At 38.1% G+C, this 18,610-nt stretch overlaps 1 protein-coding gene across 1 annotated transcript in view; it reads right to left on the bottom strand.

Annotated features, from left to right (window-relative positions):
- RBM20 (RNA binding motif protein 20) overlaps positions 1–18,610 on the bottom strand; it is a 137,562-nt gene that overhangs the window by 16,274 nt on the left and 102,678 nt on the right. The window contains exons 2-10 of the mRNA XM_089509870.1: positions 16,766–17,915; positions 15,094–15,155; positions 12,955–13,037; positions 9,490–9,575; positions 8,378–8,521; positions 6,011–6,142; positions 4,841–4,920; positions 3,253–3,949; positions 1,912–2,010 (exon numbers count right to left, since the gene is read on the bottom strand). Coding sequence (XP_089365996.1) covers positions 1,912–2,010; positions 3,253–3,949; positions 4,841–4,920; positions 6,011–6,142; positions 8,378–8,521; positions 9,490–9,575; positions 12,955–13,037; positions 15,094–15,155; positions 16,766–17,915 — 2,533 coding nt within the window. The remainder of the gene's footprint in view (positions 1–1,911; positions 2,011–3,252; positions 3,950–4,840; positions 4,921–6,010; positions 6,143–8,377; positions 8,522–9,489; positions 9,576–12,954; positions 13,038–15,093; positions 15,156–16,765; positions 17,916–18,610) is intronic.

The raw sequence follows: 18,610 nt of genomic DNA, 5'->3' as shown, positions 1-18,610 counted from the left end.
GGTCAAATTATCTCAGAGGAAGGTTAAGATGTCTGGAACAGAAGCAGATATGGTCTGGACTCTTTGCTTTTACAGATGACTTTCCATGTCACATCGTAAATCCTTAAAGGAGAGCAGTCGTAGGCAGCAAGAATGGTGTTAATTACTTTCCTTCCAATTCTTGAATTTAACAGTTGTTGCCACTGAATTTCCAGACATAAAAGCAGGAGCAAGCTAGATCCAATGGTAGACAGTCTCAATAAAAAAGTGAGATCAAGGAAGTAATAGATACAGTGGGTTCTATTAGGTCTGACAGTATTGATTTGCTGGTCCAAAAGAAGACCATCACTTTGATTTGCTGCGCTATACCCTATATAAAAGTGACAGGAATAGCATTTATTCTGTATAACCACTACACTAAATGTTGTTGTTGTGTGTCTGCATTTCCGACTTATGGTATCCCTAAGGTGAACCTATCATGGGGTTTTCTTGGCATAATTTGTTTAGAGGAGGTTTCTCATTGTCTTCCCATGAGGCTGAGAGTATGTGACTTGCCCAAGATCATCCAGTGAGTCTCATGTGTGAGCTAGGAATCAAACCCTGGTCTCCAGAATCATACTCCAACACTCAAACTACTATGCCATGCTGGCTCTGTATCCCAAATGTTACATATAGGCTTTTAATAGTGCTGACTGTTCTAGAAGCCACAGTGCCTTAGTCTCTCTTCCTTGGGCCTACTTTCAGACTGATGTGGAGAGATATGCAACGAAATTGCAGAAGCCTTGACAGCAATATGTACCATGGACCATTCTTTCCTATCATTTCAGTTGAGAGGAAATTTTTTTGGCTACACTCTCATAGAGCAATGAAGTACTTTATCACATGTGGGTTTTAAACTACAATTTTAGCCAGAGAATGGTGTATTTGACCCCCATGATAGGTTCACCTTTCGCATGATGTCACCTCTGACCTGTTGCTGCTGTGCCTCTGAAATGTTGTTAGAGCTCATCTTTTCATTGATGAGAAAACCTATCAATGTGGCCAATTGTGTTGCTACCCCATTACTCCACAGGTATGAGTTGCTCTTGTGGTAGTCTCAATATTGGGCAGTCATATGGTGGCAGTCTCCTCCTTTCTCTCTCATACACTATTCCCAAGCAAGCTGTTTTCTTTTCCCTGTATTTTCTTATGTTTTTTTCTTTTTTCCTTTGTTTTTTACTAAATCACATTCCCATAACTCCAGAATTGTATTACAAATGAAAATAATAAAAAATAAAATAAAAAGCATGCTAGGTAGGGCACATAGCAGGAAGGTGGGGTTAAGGAGGAATGTGAAAGGGAGAGAGTGGGACCACTGACAGCACAAAAAACCCCAATCGCACTACTGAAGAGTTCAATAATAAAAGCTTCAGAACTGGTATGTTTCCATTCTTTTTAAATGACAGAACTGCAGCAAGACCAAGGCTTGTGTGATAAAGTCCAAAGAGACTCAACTCTTCTTGAAAGCAGAGCCAGAAAAGGTGATTATGAGAGGATACTCCTCCACAGAAATGAACCAAACTTCCTGACCCTGCCTTCAACTGGAAACAGTGGTGGTCAGGGGCTCCAATGGGAAACAAATATTTGGAAGACAGGGTTCAGCATATTCACTAGCTCCCTTAAAATACAGACTGAATCCTGTAGTAGATTCACTGACACTGCTGCCAGTGACTGGAGCAGGCTTAATTCTTTTCTGTTGCTTCTCCTTCCCTATGACCAAGAATGTGTCTTTCAAAATGCTTTTAGTGCTGTTACCTGCATCTTCATATTTCAAAATTTGACATGAAGTTATTTGACTGTAAATCATTTTGAATGACTGGCATGTAAGTTTCCAGGGATATCTTCAAACAAATTCTATGTTGGAGATCATCCCATTAAGTGTCTAAAACTCACCTTCTCTTTTCTTGAGTTTTCTACAGAATCTTCTGTTTCTTTCATCTGCTTATTTGTAGGGGAAGGACTGTCCTCCATATGAGAATCTTTATTTTCAACCTAAAACAGAGATTGTCTATGGGTGAAGACAGATGTAGTATAAAAAGTGAACTCACATTTCTCAATTGCAATGTGAGCCCTATTCCTCCCACTTTCACAATCTGACTAATAAATGCATATCACAGTAAATCAAATGTTGTTCAAGTGTGTGATTTGCTCTGTCTTCATGCTTCAGGAAAGTGAAGTAGATTTTTTTTTCTATTTTCTTTGCTGGAGAATTATCGAACTTTTTAAAACTTAAAAAAAATCTACTCAGATTTTTTTCTATTATTTTAAAGTTAATTATTACACATACACTTATCAATTCAGTTATTATTAATAAGAAATTGGGTGGTTTTCTTTAAAGAAACATTGCTCCAGGGAATGTGAAAGAAAGGGAATCTCTCTTTGTAACATTACAGAATATCACTCAACCAGCACTAAACAAACCAGCTTCATATACAAACTTGAACTACCAGTTTTGTCAAATGTAGAAATTCATAGCTAGTAACAAATCCGCCTTGCTGTTATTTTCCCCCTGCCTTATAAGCAAGTGACACTTGCTCATAAATTTAAACAAAAACATTATCTTCTGACTGTGATTTTTCATTTAAACACCAATACCATCACCAGTGCTAAGGCCAAATGAATGAGAAAGATACCTATGGGTAGCTAGAGAATTATCTAACTTTTTAAAACTTAAGAATAATTACTCATTTTCTTAAAGATAACACTTAAAGAGAACATTTATCAAGGCACTGTCATCTTCCGAACATTTTAGAAAGACTGGGCAGAATTCAAAGAGACACAACATTTATTTTGTGAGTACAAGCCTATAACTGCCAAACTACACCTATTTTGAAACTATTTCGAAAATTAGGGGAATTTTTCACAGGCCTTAGATGTTCAAATAAAAATAAAAATCAGATTATGTAAATTCTTTCTATGAGCCAAAGCATCTCTTAACACCAACTGGAAAGACAAAAATAATAATTTTGGAGACATGAGTTTTCCAGAAATGCAAATAAGAAATAAGTCACTGCAAAATGTTAATCTACATAAATTAAAGTTAAGATTCCTTGAACTGAAATGACAAAAACTGGTGTATTATCTTCCATATTTTGGAGGATAGATTTTGGTACTGGGTGAGAGTCTATTTTCTGTACTTTTTATTTCACTCTGCCATTTCTAAATGGAAAATAGACAAATTAAAATAAGTTTCAAAATCTGTATTGCTAACAGTAACTTAAAATTACTCATTACCTCATTCTCACTTCCTTTTCCTTGCTTCACGCTGACTTTTTCAGCTTCACAAGATGCTTCTTCTTCTAGCCTTTTATCAGCATCTTTGACCTTTTCCTTATCACTCTGCTTTTGCTTGGTGTTGTCATACATCTTGCTAGACTTTTGCTCTGCTGCTTCTTCCTTGACTGGGTCTTCAGAGTGAGAATGTTTGTGCTCTCTCAGTTTTGCCTCTTCCTTTCTTTTACACTTTGAGACAGTATCCACTGTCATTTTTTGATACTTATCTGATTTTTGTTTAGATGGTTTTCTGTAGTAGTCTTCTTCTCTGCTCTTATGTCCAGGTAAATTGTGAGTTCCCTTTGCATTAGGTGAACTCCCTCTAAAATATTTTTCTCTGTGACTTCTGGTGCCTTCGACACGCTCTTCTAAGTCTAATTTGTCCAGATGGCGTAAATAATGTTTTCTCTCATGCACCCAAGAGTCAGTCCTATCTCTTTTATCTTCCCCATTCTCTCTCCGGGGAAACACTTCTCTTTCCTCTTCCCTACGAGAAAAAGGAGATTGATCCCATGTGTCTCTTCCATTCCCCCAGTCTGTCCTGTTTGTGCTTAGTGGACTATGGGGGGAACTACATGAAGTAAAGCTTGGAGTGTGTGATCTCGGGGAAAGTGAACGGCTTATAGGACTGCGAGACCGAGGCCTTTCTGGTCCATACCTACAGTAACAAGGAAAAAATGGGTATTGCTTATAAATATTTTTAAATAAACCAGTTGGTCTTTAAATGAATGCAATAGCTTTCATGTTTTTTCATTTGTCTCTAGAAAGATGAAGTACTACAAATTTTGTCAATATAATATACTCATCCCTCCATATTTGCAGTTTTGATATTTGTGGATTTGATTATTTATGGATTTGATTAATATGTTCTCTCTAGGAATATGTAGGTCCTCCAGTGCAATTCTATGGTCAACTTTAACTAAATGTCGTACTGAAAGACCTAGAGATTCCTAGAGAGAATACTCCACTAGGCATTTGTAGCTCCTTCAGTGCAGTTCTATCGTCAGTGTCTGTCGGACATTGACCACAGAGTTGCACTGGAGGATGGAGATATTTCTAGAGAGGTGTCCTCTCAGGTAAAAACATGGTGTTTTTGTTATTTGCGGTTTTCCATATTCATGGGAGCCTTGTGCCCCTAACCCTAGCAGATATGGAGGGACAAATGCACTAGTATCACAGCAACTTTAAAATTATAATCGAGCATGCTTTTGCATCATGCATACACACATTTTTCTAGTCAATGTTATATCGTAAGCAAAAAGAATTACTTAAGTGAACTCCAGCATGCCTTTTTTTTTACTATAGCAAACAAGCTATTTATAACTTCCTCTTTGCTGATCAAGCAAAAAGGGAATATTTTAAATCACCAAAGAGGAAAGAGGTGCTATTTTCAGACCAGAAGTGATGTGTCTTGTTTGCTTATTTTTCGGCCCAAACCATGCTGCTTCTTCCTAAATTTTCCAGTACCATTAGCATTTTTTTCTTCAGCCTCGGCTTCCTTTCAACATATGGCACAAAATGGGGGAAATGGCAATATTATGAGAAGTACCTGTCCGCTTCCCGCAGCATGTCCCGTTCTCTTTGAGAATGGATGTCCTGGATTATTGCTGCCACATTCTTACCAGGTTTCTAAGCCAAATAAAAATACACCTGTTAATCAATGGAAATGAAGTAAATATTTCAAATCTATTTAAAGAGCAACATGGTACAGAATTTTTCAAATGATTTCATTATGTGACATGTGTAGAATGTTCTTCTATATGTGGAATATCAGAATACTACAAAATAAAAAAATAAAAAATCTAGTGCCAACCTAGCAGTTTGAAAGCACGTAAAAGTGCATGACCATCTGCTATAACATGCCCATTATGGATTGAACATGCCCGTCTTTCAGTTTCAGAATCAGGAACAGAGAGTTGCCCCTGTCCTAATAGAGGAAGTCTATCTTGCCCAACGTTTGTCAATAGTCATAATGCAAGAGGACAGCAGGATTGTACAGCCAAGACTGTATTTCCCATTATGGAGAAAACAGAATATAATCTGCATGATCTTGCTTGATCTTGACCTCATGAAAGATGGGACTTGAGGAAATAAACACAAAAAGTGATCCGTCCTTTTGTACAGGAAGGCCCAACAAAGGAACAAAGCCAAAAAACAATCAAACAACACTTATGATTTCTCACATAGATCAATGCTGTCGCCATTATGTTTTCACTTCTTTGCAAACTTTCATCCAGTAAATTTTGAGAGGCATTATACCCTTTCATTTTTACACATAATTGTCTAGATAGAAGATTGGTTCCTTGTGATAAATATCTGTGAAGACCAGATTAAACAGTTCCAAAAACAAAACAAAACAAACAAACAAAAAACCCCAAACCCTCATCTTTTCTGTTGATCATATATTTTTAAATGCCTAGGCCTGACTATTACGGCAAGATTTGCTTTTATGAAGACAGTGCAAAAGCAAAAAACAACAATGGATTAGATAAACAAACAGAATCTTAACCCAGATTAAATTGAGAAATTGCTAACAAGGAATCCAGCATTAATCTGTGAGAGAAATCATAGGTGTTGTTTGTTTCTTTGCTTGTTTGTAATTCTTAATGCTTCTGCAGTCTAAGCACAAAGAGACTTTCCCAAGAAGAACACACAAGTATCAATAAATATATGGTTGTAGGAAGTAGCAGGGTAAATTTCACAGAAACAGCCATTTTACCTTTAGTTGAAGTTCTCTGTATCGTTTAGACATCCTAATGAGTAATTTATCATCATTTATCATTGCAGGTTTCTCTTTGTAGTACTGCACCATAGCCTGAGCTGCCTCAGTGTATGCCATTTCTAGAAAGGCCTATTGTAATAAAGAAGTAGTTTACAATTGTCATATCTTAGATCATGTAGCAAAAAAGAAAGACATGATTAAAATGGCAGTTTCATAGTATAACTGAGGTTTTAATGATTTTAAAAATAACATCTAAAATTCTTGTATATTCTTTTTGTTAAGTAGATTTCTCTGATAATCTAAAGTTACTTTGGCATAATTTTAGTTCCAGAAGAAGAGGACAGTACAATATTCCAATATGCGTAACTACAATGTAAAATAAGGAAACTTGGTAGATATCATGCAATATAAGAAAAAGCTGTTATGGTTGTTCTTAACTATAAAAGGTAAAGAGCTTCACTCCCCTGTGTACTTTGCCACTTGATATTTAGGTTAAAGGAAGAAAATACATTGAACCCTGGAATATGTAAACTGATTTTCATAGAACTGGGTACACATCTATTAGCAGAATTAGAGCCAAACCATTATTTATTGCTGTTTAATTGTAGGATATAGTCAGAGCAACTGGAAAATTTCCTATAATGTAAATGCTCATTCTTCCCAGTGGAAGGAACACATATTTGTATAATCTGTGCAAATAAATGTATACATGTTGTTATTTCCTATGGTAGGAGCTTCATCTAGTTTTCAGACATGACACACATTCAACTATTTTGATATTTGGCAAACTATTAGGATAATATGAACCCAATTTGCAAATTTAAAGACTAGCTGAATTAAGAGAAACAGAAGCGAGAAAGGATATGATAAAATGTTCTGGATTTCAATCATATTTTTGAGCTTGTACCATTAAGAATATTTTTTTTACAGATTATAGTGGGCCCTTTGTATCCGCTGGGGTTTGATTCCAGGACCTGTCACAGATACCAATATCTCTGGATGCTCAAGTCCCATTATATACAATAGGAAACTAAAATGGTGTCTGTTATATACAATTGCAAAATCTAGGTTTGGTTTTTAGAATTTCTTTTGTTTTTAAATATATATTTTAAAGTCATGGATGGCTGAATCCATGGATGCAGAATCTGTAGATATCAGGGTGTTATAGAAAAGGGCATTAATAACATTCCTCTCAATTTCCAGAATATGAGATACAAACAAATAGAATTCAGGTCCCTAGCTTGAAGGTGCTTGTACATCAGCATTAGACAAACTGTGGTCCAGATACTTCATATGGCTCCCAGGGATGTTTTTGTGGCTTCCAGGGATCTTTGCTCTTTACGATCTTCATGGGATGTGGAGGACATTTCCAGCTTGTTTGGAGTCCCCTTGAACCTCTCAGGAATCAAAAAATTTCAAAACATGTTCCCCATCAAAATGCACTCTAAGGGCCCAGGAAGGTCCAAAACATGCCTCCATATCCCTTAGAGGGTGTTTGGGGGCAAATAATTAATTTTTTGTGGGAGCAGGTGCAGGGATGGGGGCAGGCCTCTCAGGTGTCCTACCGTGCTAAATGTGTCCCCACTCTTCCACAGTTGCCCACCTCTGTTCTACACTAAGGAGTTTTTCACACTGGGGCTAATTTCTGCATTAATGAGAGATTAAAGTGCATTTAAAGCATCCTGCAAATAAAGCGAAATGAGTGATTGCATGAATGCTCATTACACGCAATTGCTCAAATAAAGTGATATTGGAAATGCACTGTTGCTGAAATTCCAAAAGTAAAAAGATGTGTGTTAATGTTTCTTTGTGACCACTTTAATGGTGGTTTTACGTGATGTTGTGTGAAATCATTTCGTGCAATTATGCAATTTCTGGGATATTCACGGGATAAACCCCCGATCTCCTTCGTGTGATAAACTCCTAAGAGAAACCACATAAGTTTACCTGCCAAGACTGGCCAAAGAAGCCCTCCATAGCTAGTGTGGGAAGCCACAAAAACCACTTCTGCTAATTCAAATCACAATGTGCAGAGTTAAAGCTAACGATTGAAAAGGGGAAAGTATATATTGACCTTTGAGCCAGTGAATAGTCAGAACAAAAAAGACCTTTCATTGGAAATTTATATACTGTAAATTTTCTCACTTACTATTTTGACAACATAATTCCTTCCCAAAAGCCATTTTGTCCTAAGAATGTAGGAGACAAACTGGATGGAGACCTTCCCTATTGAGTAAAAGTTATTAAGCATAGCTATGATTCCCAGAGTGCAACCTATACAAAAATACTGTATTTTTCATAGAGAACAACTGTCCTATGAATGCCGATTTCCTGTTTGTTTATAACCAACAATGAAAAGAATACCTGATTAGTTGATTTCATAAGGATATAATTGGTAACTTTTCCAAAGGGAAGTCCTAGATTGATGACATCATTTTCTGTACAGCTTCCTTCAGGAAGATTACAGATATGTACTACACGACCTGGTGAGCTTTTCTTTTCTGGCAGCTGAAATTATTAAAAAACATATTGAGATACAGAAGAGCCACCAGTCAGGAACATGCATTTTAAATCACTTTCTTAATCTGCTCTGAATATGAATAGAAATGTTAAAGACAATCTCACTTGCCTTCTTACCTCAACACTACTTTTCTTCTTTAATCCTTCCTCCAGGAAGCTTTTCTTCCTTATTCCCAATTATTCATTGTATATCTCAGACATCCCAGTTTTCCATACAATGTTCAAAATATATTCAAATCAGATTAAGTAACTATAAACACCTTGTTCAACAGGACAGAATGGCATTTAAGTCATTCTATCCTCTATGACAAATATTTATCACAGATCAGTGACTGAACCACTTGGTATTATGTGTAACATTTACTGTACCCTGTATGGAATTCATGTTGGGGGGAAAATAACACTATATTTTCAGTCTGTACATTTCTCAAAGGAATTGCTTATGTGTTTCTTCTTTGATCTTCTTCTTCTTTTGAAGTGGTTCTTTAAGCAATTTTTGATATCCAGGCCAGAGTGATGCTTAGTTGGTAGATGGATTTTTCTGACTGATTTTCAGCCTGTTCAAGATGGGACTGCATTCCTCTTGAAGGGACACCTTCATAGCTTGCAATTTCTCCTCGATGTTATAGTCATTTGTGGTAAAGCTGGCTTTAGTGGCACAAAATGTTTTTTAGGAGTTTTGGCTGGTGGCCCAAGGAAGGGATAACCTAGCTTTAGTGGTATATGCTCTGATAAATTCCAGTTTAGATTACTGCAATGTTCTACACATTGTATGGTCCTAGCTCTAGCTCAAAAGCAAACTAAATACAGTACAGAATTTAATCAGAAATATTGTAAGTTGTTCAAGGAAATTTCATTAAATTGCTCAAGCACCACCAGGGCAAACCTTGATATTTACCAAGAACTGGATGCTGAACAATGCTTCAACAGAACAATATACTGTGTGATATACTCACGTTTACTCCAGGTGGCATAGAAGAGAATGTAGAACATGTCTGGCCAAATGCAGAGTTATATCCTGAACCAGCATTTAAAGGGTAATCTAAAAGAATTACACACATTCAGTTAAAAAGGTAGATAACTGTAAACTGTGGATGTATTAAAAAAATGAAGTTTTTTTTTAAAAAAAATAAGCAACATTTTCTGTCATCTCTTCAGACCAAAAACAAACAAACGAACAAACAATATTTTGTATTTACTAATGGATATCCCCATGACAGTCAGTATGGCATAGTAATTTGAGTATTGGACTACAACTCCGGAAACGAGGGTTCAATTCCCTACTCGGCCATAAAACCCACTGGGTAACCTTGGACAAGTCACATGTTCTCAGCCCCAGGGAAAGGCAATGGCAAACTTCCTCTGAACAAATCTTGCCAAGAAAACCTCATGATAGGGTCACCATCAGTTGGAAACTACTTGAAGCCACACAGCAACAACAATGTTCATTCTACAAAACATCTTTTCTCTAATTATAGGCATGGTGGTCTGAACTTTTCTGGAGGAATGGAACAATTCTACAGATCTCACACATCCCTACTTGCCTCAGCTGAGCATGATAAACATAAGAACACAGTTGTATCAGAAAAAAGGTACATCTTAGTCCAATACTGTTGTGGCCAGCCAGGTGCCTACGGGAGGCCCACAACTCAAGCAAGATGTGGCTGTACTAAGAATCCTGTCTGGAAGGTGTTGAGTGGCAAACTCTCTATGGCGCGTTACAGACCGCCCCTTTGGGGCGGCCTGTAGGCGCTCCTTTCCCCGCCGGATCGGGGCCTCAGCTGCCAGAATGGCAGCCTCTGGGGCCCCGATCTGCCACTTTCCAGGCCGCGGGGAAGCGGCAAAAGGCTGCTTCCCCGCGGCCTGGAAAGGGGTGTCCTTGGGGCTTCAAGCCCCAAGGACACCTGGTGGCGGCAGGGAGGAGGAGAAAGGGGCCGCTTGGCCCCTTTCTCCCTTGCATTGTTGGCGCAGCCGTCTAAAGGCTGCGCCAGCGACGCAAATCATTGAAGAAGCTTCCATTTCGGAGCTCCTTCTAGCGCAGCGGAAAGGGCATTCTATGCACCCTCGCGCGGCGCAAAGACGTTACATCCGCACTGCCCTGTTTGGAGGCAGCGCGCTCGTGACATCGTAATGGTGGCCACCGTTTGGAACGGGCGCCGCCATTTTGTACGTCCTGGGGACGTATTAGGGTTAGGTGCGTGCGTAAGGCACGCACTTTCCCTAAGCCTAGTACGTCCCCAGGACGTACTTTACACCTGTTTGTAACGGGCCTATAATACTTTAATATTTATATCCACCACGATTACTAGCCTTATCCTCCACACTTTTGTGTAATCCCCTTCTAAAGCCATCCAAGGTGGCAGACAACACATCTTATAGAAATGAATTCTTACACCATTTAGCTCCCACCATTTAATTTCACTGGATGATACCAGGTTTTAGGATTTTGAAAGAGAAAATGTTACACTTCAGGAACCATAATCTTATAATTTTATAATACTCTTTTATGTCTCTCATTTTTTCACTTTTTTTTCTAAACTAAAACACCTCAAATATTGTAACCTTTTCTCAAAGAGGAGAGAGTTGTTCCATCACCTAATTATTTTTGTTGTCATTTGCTGCATGTTTTTCAGCTCTACAGGCTGAAGTGTTATGCTGAGATATGATGAGCAAAAAGTTTCACAATACTGGTTGACATTTTCATTGAGCTTCTCTGTGTTTATTTTAAAAAAATATTTATACCATTCCCTACAATGTAAGGTGCCACAATTTCACTATCTTATTTCAAGATCTCCATGTTCCTGTGAGCACTTTCCTGATTAGTTTCTACTAGCTGAAGTCCGATCAGTCTTTATGCAAAATTTACATCTTTTGCCCTAACAAAGCTAGTCAAGGAGTGGGTGAAACAGTCTAAAAAAAAAGCAGGGTGTAACATCAAGAAGCCAAGGACACATGCTTGCCTGATCACAAACAGTTGCTCAGACAGACACATATACTATAAAATCTGGAAGAACTTATAGGGAAAGCAGAAGTCAATCCAAGTAAATCTTTATGTTACTATGTGGGGCCCAACAGCTACCAAAGTTCTGCCCATAAATTAGGGCTGGATGACTTCTAATAGTCCAGAAGCCAATTTTGGCATGAGGACCCACACCAAGCCTGGAAAGGTGTTTTAAAAAATTGATGTTTTTTTAAACAAACAAACCAACCAGGAAATATTGCTGCCCTATAATGATGCTGCAAGGAATTTACTGCACAGTCACACAACAGAATGTCACTGATTTATCCTTTTTGCCATTCTCAGGTTCCTGAACACAGCAACCACCACTACTATTAGATGGACTGATTTAGATTTCCCAGATGTCAAAATCCAGATTTATTTATTTACCTAAAGGATTTTAACCTGCCTTTTCACTTTAAAACCTTCCGAGAGGCAAATAAGTATTTAAATATAAAGCTAAACAAAACAAAACAAAACAAAAAAAACCCCAAATAATATTAAAATAGAAACAGCATGAAATGACATATAGAACAAAAAATGAATCTAGTGTTAGGAAAACAGTATCAGATAGTAGATTAAAAGCATCAAATAAAATAACAATCATAAAAATAAAATTAGGCCTACTTTTAAATTGATTTAGAATCTGGCAGCTCTGACTATAGAGATCAAAGACTTAGCTGTGTTAGTCTGGATAAATATACAAAGGGATCTTGTAGCAACTTTGAGATCAACTTGAGAGAAAGAAGTTCGTGGGTCAAGCTCTCTGATACAATCAACATCTGTGAAATCTTATGCTACCATCTTCTTTTCACAGTCTCAAAGAGGCTATAAAATCCTTTTGCAAAGTTATAGAGAATTTTTCCTTGATTTTACTACCAAGAAATTCACATGATAGAAGAGGACTTCTTGAGGAAATGATACAATTCATTATCAAATGAGTTGCTAGAAAGGTGATCTAGCCAATTAAAGAAGGATTTCATTGGGGGGGGGGAGGGGGCTGAACACAATTATAAATATATAAAACTGTATCATTGTTCTTTGATAGGAGCCCTGGTGGCGCAGTGGTTAAATGCCTGTACTGCAGCCACTCACTCAAAACCACAAGGATGCGAGTTCAAGACCAGCAAAAGGGCTCAAGCTTGACTCAGGCTTGCATCCTTCCGAGGTCGCTAAAATGAGTACCCAGATTGTTGGGGGCAAATTAGCTTACAGTTGTAAACTGCTTAGACACTGCTTAGGCAGTATGAAGCGGTATATAAATGAAGTTTGTTTGATCTCATAAACATTCTAAAGACACGTCCAAAACACTTCTGATTTTTAGGAAACTTTAATTTTCAGCATAAGCATATTAATATGTATGCATTAGTTCTTGTACATGTAAATGTGCAATGAAATTATGTATTATTATGGTACCATTTACCTTCAGAACCAGAATGATGAAACACAGATGTGTTATTTGGAGAAGAGGAGTGCAACATCCCTTCTGCTGAACTTAACATGCACCTAACATCAGTGCAAAAAGGGGGGAAAGAGTGGAATTCAGAAACACCATCGGAAAAATTGGATTACTCATAGTTTAAATATTCAGTTACCAGCTATTCTTAAGGATTACTGAACCGTCTTTTAGAAGTTTAAGATAGAATTAGAATTAGAATAGAATAGAATTTTTATTTTTATTCTGCCTCTCCATCAGGATTGAGGCAGCTTACATCATAGTAAAATACAACAATAAAATTCAGCAATAAATAAAATATTGTAAAATACAACAATAGAAAGTAAAACCCATTATCCCTCCCTCCAAAACAAGAACATTATAATTCACACAAACAATAAGAAAATATGTTCTCAATGAAAACAATCAGTCAATAATGGTGAGATGAGTATCCTGGGGTATTCCATATGATGCTCCATATCAGTGGGTGGCCAGGTGAGTTACTCAGGGAAGGCCTGTAGGAAAAGATCTGTCTTGACTGCCTTTTTAAAGCTGTCCAGATTGGTAATGTTATGGATCTCTTCTGATAGGCCATTCCATAGTTTGGGAGCGGCAGATGAAAAGGCCTTCTGGATAACTGCAGCCAGTCTAGTCTTTGTTGGCTGCAATAAAATTTTCCCAGAGGGCCTAAGTGCGTGGGGTGGATTATATGGAAGAAGGCAATCTCACAAATAGGTTGGACCCAGGCCCTGAAGGGCTTTATAGGTAATCACCAACATCTTGTACTGTGTCCAAAAACGAATAGGCAGCCAGTGTAGAGATTTTAGGTGTTTTGTGGTCATCTCTAGCTGTTCCGATGACTAATCTGATCACCATATTCTGAACTAATAGAAGTTTCTGAACTAGGTATAAGGGTAGCCCCATGTAGAGTGCATTACAGAAGTCAAGTCATGAGGTTACCAGCACATGTACCACAGTTTCCAGGTCCCCTGGTTCCAGGAAAAGACACAGCTGGTGTATTAATCGAACCTGATAGCAAGCACTCCTGACCATCGCATTTACCTGATCTGACATCTGAAGCGACGAGTCTAGGAGCACTCGCAAGCTGTGGATACAGTTCTTTAAGGGGAGTGTGACTCTGTCCAGGACCAGCTGGCATATCCCTATACCTGGATTAGGGGCGCCAACAGTACCCCTGGATCTGACTTTGCAATTGTCATCTCAAATAGATGGGACAGCCAGGAGTGCTTGGTACCAACTTTGGTTGGTACGCCAACTGTGCCCCTACCTGGACCAAAAGGACCTTGAAGCAGTAGTGCATGCTCTGGTAATCTCTTGTCTTGATTTCTGTAATGTGCTCTACATGGGGCTACTTCGGAAGCTTCAAATGGTGCAAAATGTGGCAGCCAGATTGGTCACTGGTTCTTCAAGGTTTGACTATATAACACCAATTTTAAAAGATCTTCACTGGCTGCCGATCTGCTTCCGGGCGCAATACAAGGTGTTGGTTATTACCTTTAAAGCCCTACATGGCTTGGGCCCGAGTTACTTATGGGAACGCCTCTCCCTACATAATCTGCCCCGCACTCTCAGAATATTGAGGAAGAACTTGCTGGAATCAAAAACGACCAGACTAGCTTCAACTTCCCTAAGAACCTTCACTGTAGCCGCTCCTAGATTATGGAACAGTCTCCCAGAAGAGATCCGTCTTACTACCTCCTTGGAGATTTTCAAGAGGGCAGTTAAGACAGATCTCCTCCGACGAGCATACCCACTTGACTCTGTATGACATACATGGATCCTCTTTTTGATTAGGATCGGAATACCTTACTCCCATTGTCGCTTTCGATAATGTGTTTTTTAATTGTTTAACTGTTTAATTGTTTTATGTTTTTATATTTCACTGACCAGATTGTAATCATATATTTATACTAGGTTGTAATCCTGCCTCAATCCACCTGGGAGAGTCGGGAAAATATAAATAATTTTTTTTATTTTATTTATTATTGTTTATTATATCATATAGTAGTTATGACAGATATTCTATACATAAATGGCAACATTTAAAAAAATATTAACTTTAGTCACATTATATTCACAAATGTGTGTCAAAAATTAATAACTTACTTTTCTGACAGAGCCATATATTTTTGAATGTGAAGATTTCCTTTAATATGCTGATCCCACTCCTAGGTGAAAACATTGAGGAAAATATAAATTGTGATAACAACAGAGGCAAATAAACAAATTCATCATGTTTCAGATATTTTAACACACATAAGTATTTATTTTAACATTCCATTCTAATCTGCTGTCTATGAATAAAGGATTTTGTATTCATAAACATCTTATAGCCAGCAAAATGTATGACCAGCAATTAACTTCACAAATTATGCAGACTGCACCTACATAAATTCTTCAGTTGTGTGGGTCAATATACAGAAAGCCAAACCCAGGGTCCTCAAATATCCATAAAGCTTAGCCATAGTTGGAGTCCAGAAACCTTCCAACTATCCTGCTGTGCTCCTTCCAGTGATGTCACTGTAGCTGGGAGAAGCAGCTTCAACAGCAATTGGAACTCTTTATTCCAGCTATTGGAGTGTCACTGGAGGAGCACTATAAGAAGACTGGACATTTTTGGGACCTGTGGTATGAAGTGAGGAAGACACATTAACATGGTGCCCTATAACTTAAAAATACAAATATGGGAAAGTTGTATCACAGCCAGGTTTCCTGCCTGCAATACTTGTGTTTTGTTTGCTTTAGAGAAAATGCCAAGAAGCTTGGATAAACTTACCATAACTTTACATCCATCAAATGCTTACAAAGGTTAAACAACATCTATTTAAAAAAAATTATTTGCCCAGTTACCAACATTTCCACTGGCTCTCCAGATGATGATGATGAACTACTACTCCCATCATACTTTTCCATTAGCCAGATTAGTTAGGGAGATGGGAATTGGAATTCAACAATACATGGATGGTCAACTTGATAGAACATGAGAATACTTCAACTCACTGATATTCAACTTTTCTCATTCTGTTAAACTGCATGTTGTGATTTCCAGTGAAATTAGCTGTTGACTTACCTTCTTCCTTCACTTATACATTTGAACTAGTCCTCAAATGTGTAACAGCTGGGAATGGGGGAGTGGTAGCAGAGGCCAATTATTACAATAGTACCCTGGAAAGATAAGGAACTGCAGAATTTGTAGTATAGAGTTTCTTTTATGAGGGCTGCATGTAAGAGAATACGTACAAGTCTGTCATAGGAGTTATTTAATTACTCCCATAATATTAGCACTTTAAAACACCTCTTCCCATATTGTATATAAGGATCTGGATTCCATATAAATGGAACTCAATTAGATGGCTGAAGGAAAGCATGTTACATTTGATCCTAAATGAGAATACTTTTTCATGAATACCTGCATCTACCAAAGATATGCTCTGTGTACATTCAACAGATTTTCCCCCTAAGCTCATCGATCTTGAAATAACCATTGATTTAAGTGGGACACAAATGAAATAGGGTTAGCATTGCAGTCCCAGACTTTGAACTGCTGCCTTTATAGTTTCTATGTAACTTTTTATGTGATCTTTCCCACAAGTACTGCTGCTAAAAATTTGGCAGTATTATACAGACATAATTTGTCCAATAGTATCCTTACTAAAATGAAGGAAACCCCCAATTTTAAGAAGCCACTCAAAGAAAAATGCAATGGGGATCTGGTGCTGAAACAACTGAACCATACTTCCAAATACCAGAAGCAGGATGAAATGCATCTCAGACTTACCTTTATATCAAAGACTTTCTTATCACATAAATTACAAATGTGGGGAAAGCAAACAGGGGCTAAACTAGGAAAATCATTTAGCTCATGTGACTGAAGAGATTTCACTGTCAAATCAGGTGTAACTGGTTCCTGCTGCTGTCTCATTCGTGAGTTATTGAAATTCTGTTTACTGCTTTTGGCTCTGCTGAAAACAAGTGGAGTACCAGTACTAAACTTTGTGTCAGGCGTTGGTTCTTCGGGGTTGTAAAGATCACTTCGTATTTCATACGGGACACTTGCTGACGGCCACATGCTGGTACTGGGCATGATGTCATGTTTATTTTGGCTAGAGAAAGTAGAAGGATTTTCCCACTGATTATTTGCTTCTGTTTCATGAATTACAGGGCCGGCTTCATCCTTTTGAGTTCTAATCTGATGACAATTATGTGGGTCACCAGAAAAAGTCAAAGACTGTATAACAGTTGTATGTTGTCCTTTAGAAGTGGCTCCATAAAACTCTTTCTGAAATCCCAGCTGGTTATCATGTTTAACAAAATGACCATCATATGTTCTGCCTCCAGAGGAAGTTGGGACTGAATGAGACCCACTGGCTGCAAAGCCATGTTGGCCACATTGTTCAGCATCAGAAGTAAATAGTTGTTTACCATAGTCATAAAATCCACCTGTAGCAGAGGAGATGCCAGTTTTATTCAGACCCATAACTACAGCCTGTTGTCCAGGTGTTTGAGATATTACACCACCAAAAGGATTTATGACCACGGTATTTGGGTTCTGATTTTGAAGGTTACCTACAGGCCCCAAGGTTCCAGCTGGTGCTGCCAAAGTGGTGTTCTGTGTTGGAAAATGTAATCCACCAGGTGGAAATCTACTGCTAGTAACCCCAGGACCTCCAGCATGTCCCTGTGAGGTGTTAAACATGGAAGGGTGTCTTAATTGGTTGAATAGTGGCTGAGACATTGCCACTTTGGAAAGAACTTGATTCAGAACAGTTGCAGCTGCTGGGTTGTTGGTGACTGCTGTCTGAGCCAATTTTAGCCTGTGTAGAGTAAGCTGGGCTTGCAATTGAGCGAACTGAAGACTTGCAGGAGAAGGAAGCAGTGGATTTGGGGTGCTGACAGTAAATATATTCTTGTCCAGAAGCTTGGCAGCACTGAAAAATAACAGATGATAGTTTTAGTTTTAATTAATATTTAACAGTAGACCCTTGTCACCAAATCATGACTATGTTGTAAGATGCTACCCTGGTATCTATCCTTGCTAAACCCTTGGAAGGAAGGAAAGTGATTTATGACACAGTTAACCCAGCCCATCCTGTAATGTATTTGGAACTATATTCATTTCAGTTATGATGCTGAAAGCAGATCAGTGTTTCAAAGATTAAAAAAGGAGCTTATGTTCATTTGGGACACAAGCCAAAAACTTATCTGAAGGTCACTGAAAGGACTTCATTTATCCACTGACTTTTCCTTTGAGCCCTTTACAAAGCTATTAAATAATACCACTCTCCTATTAACAAATAAACAAAGGAAAAATCAGTCTCTCTGATATAGGAAACAGAATAACCCACAGCTTTTGTGTGCTAGATTTACATGTTTTGGCAATTTAAAAAAACATATAAGGATAAAAAGGTGCTTGTGGAATTTGAAGGACTTTGAAAAGAATTGCAAAATTGGAACTTGAGGGACTGTAACACTAAGAAATTCATTTTGATAACCAGGTGACACCCTAAGCGAGGGTGACACCACTGCTTCTCAAACATGAATGAGCTGTGGCATTTGCCTGTGTCCCTTTAAAATGCAGAAGAGATGGTGTGAGTGAGATAAGGCTCACTGGGAGGAAAAAGAA

The sequence above is a fragment of the Sceloporus occidentalis genome, unplaced genomic scaffold, assembly GCF_023333645.1.
Source record: "Sceloporus occidentalis isolate IW3139 unplaced genomic scaffold, rSceOcc1.0.p SCAF_2, whole genome shotgun sequence".
Taxonomy (NCBI): domain Eukaryota; kingdom Metazoa; phylum Chordata; class Lepidosauria; order Squamata; family Phrynosomatidae; genus Sceloporus; species Sceloporus occidentalis.
This window is presented reverse-complemented; position numbering and strand designations above follow the sequence as displayed.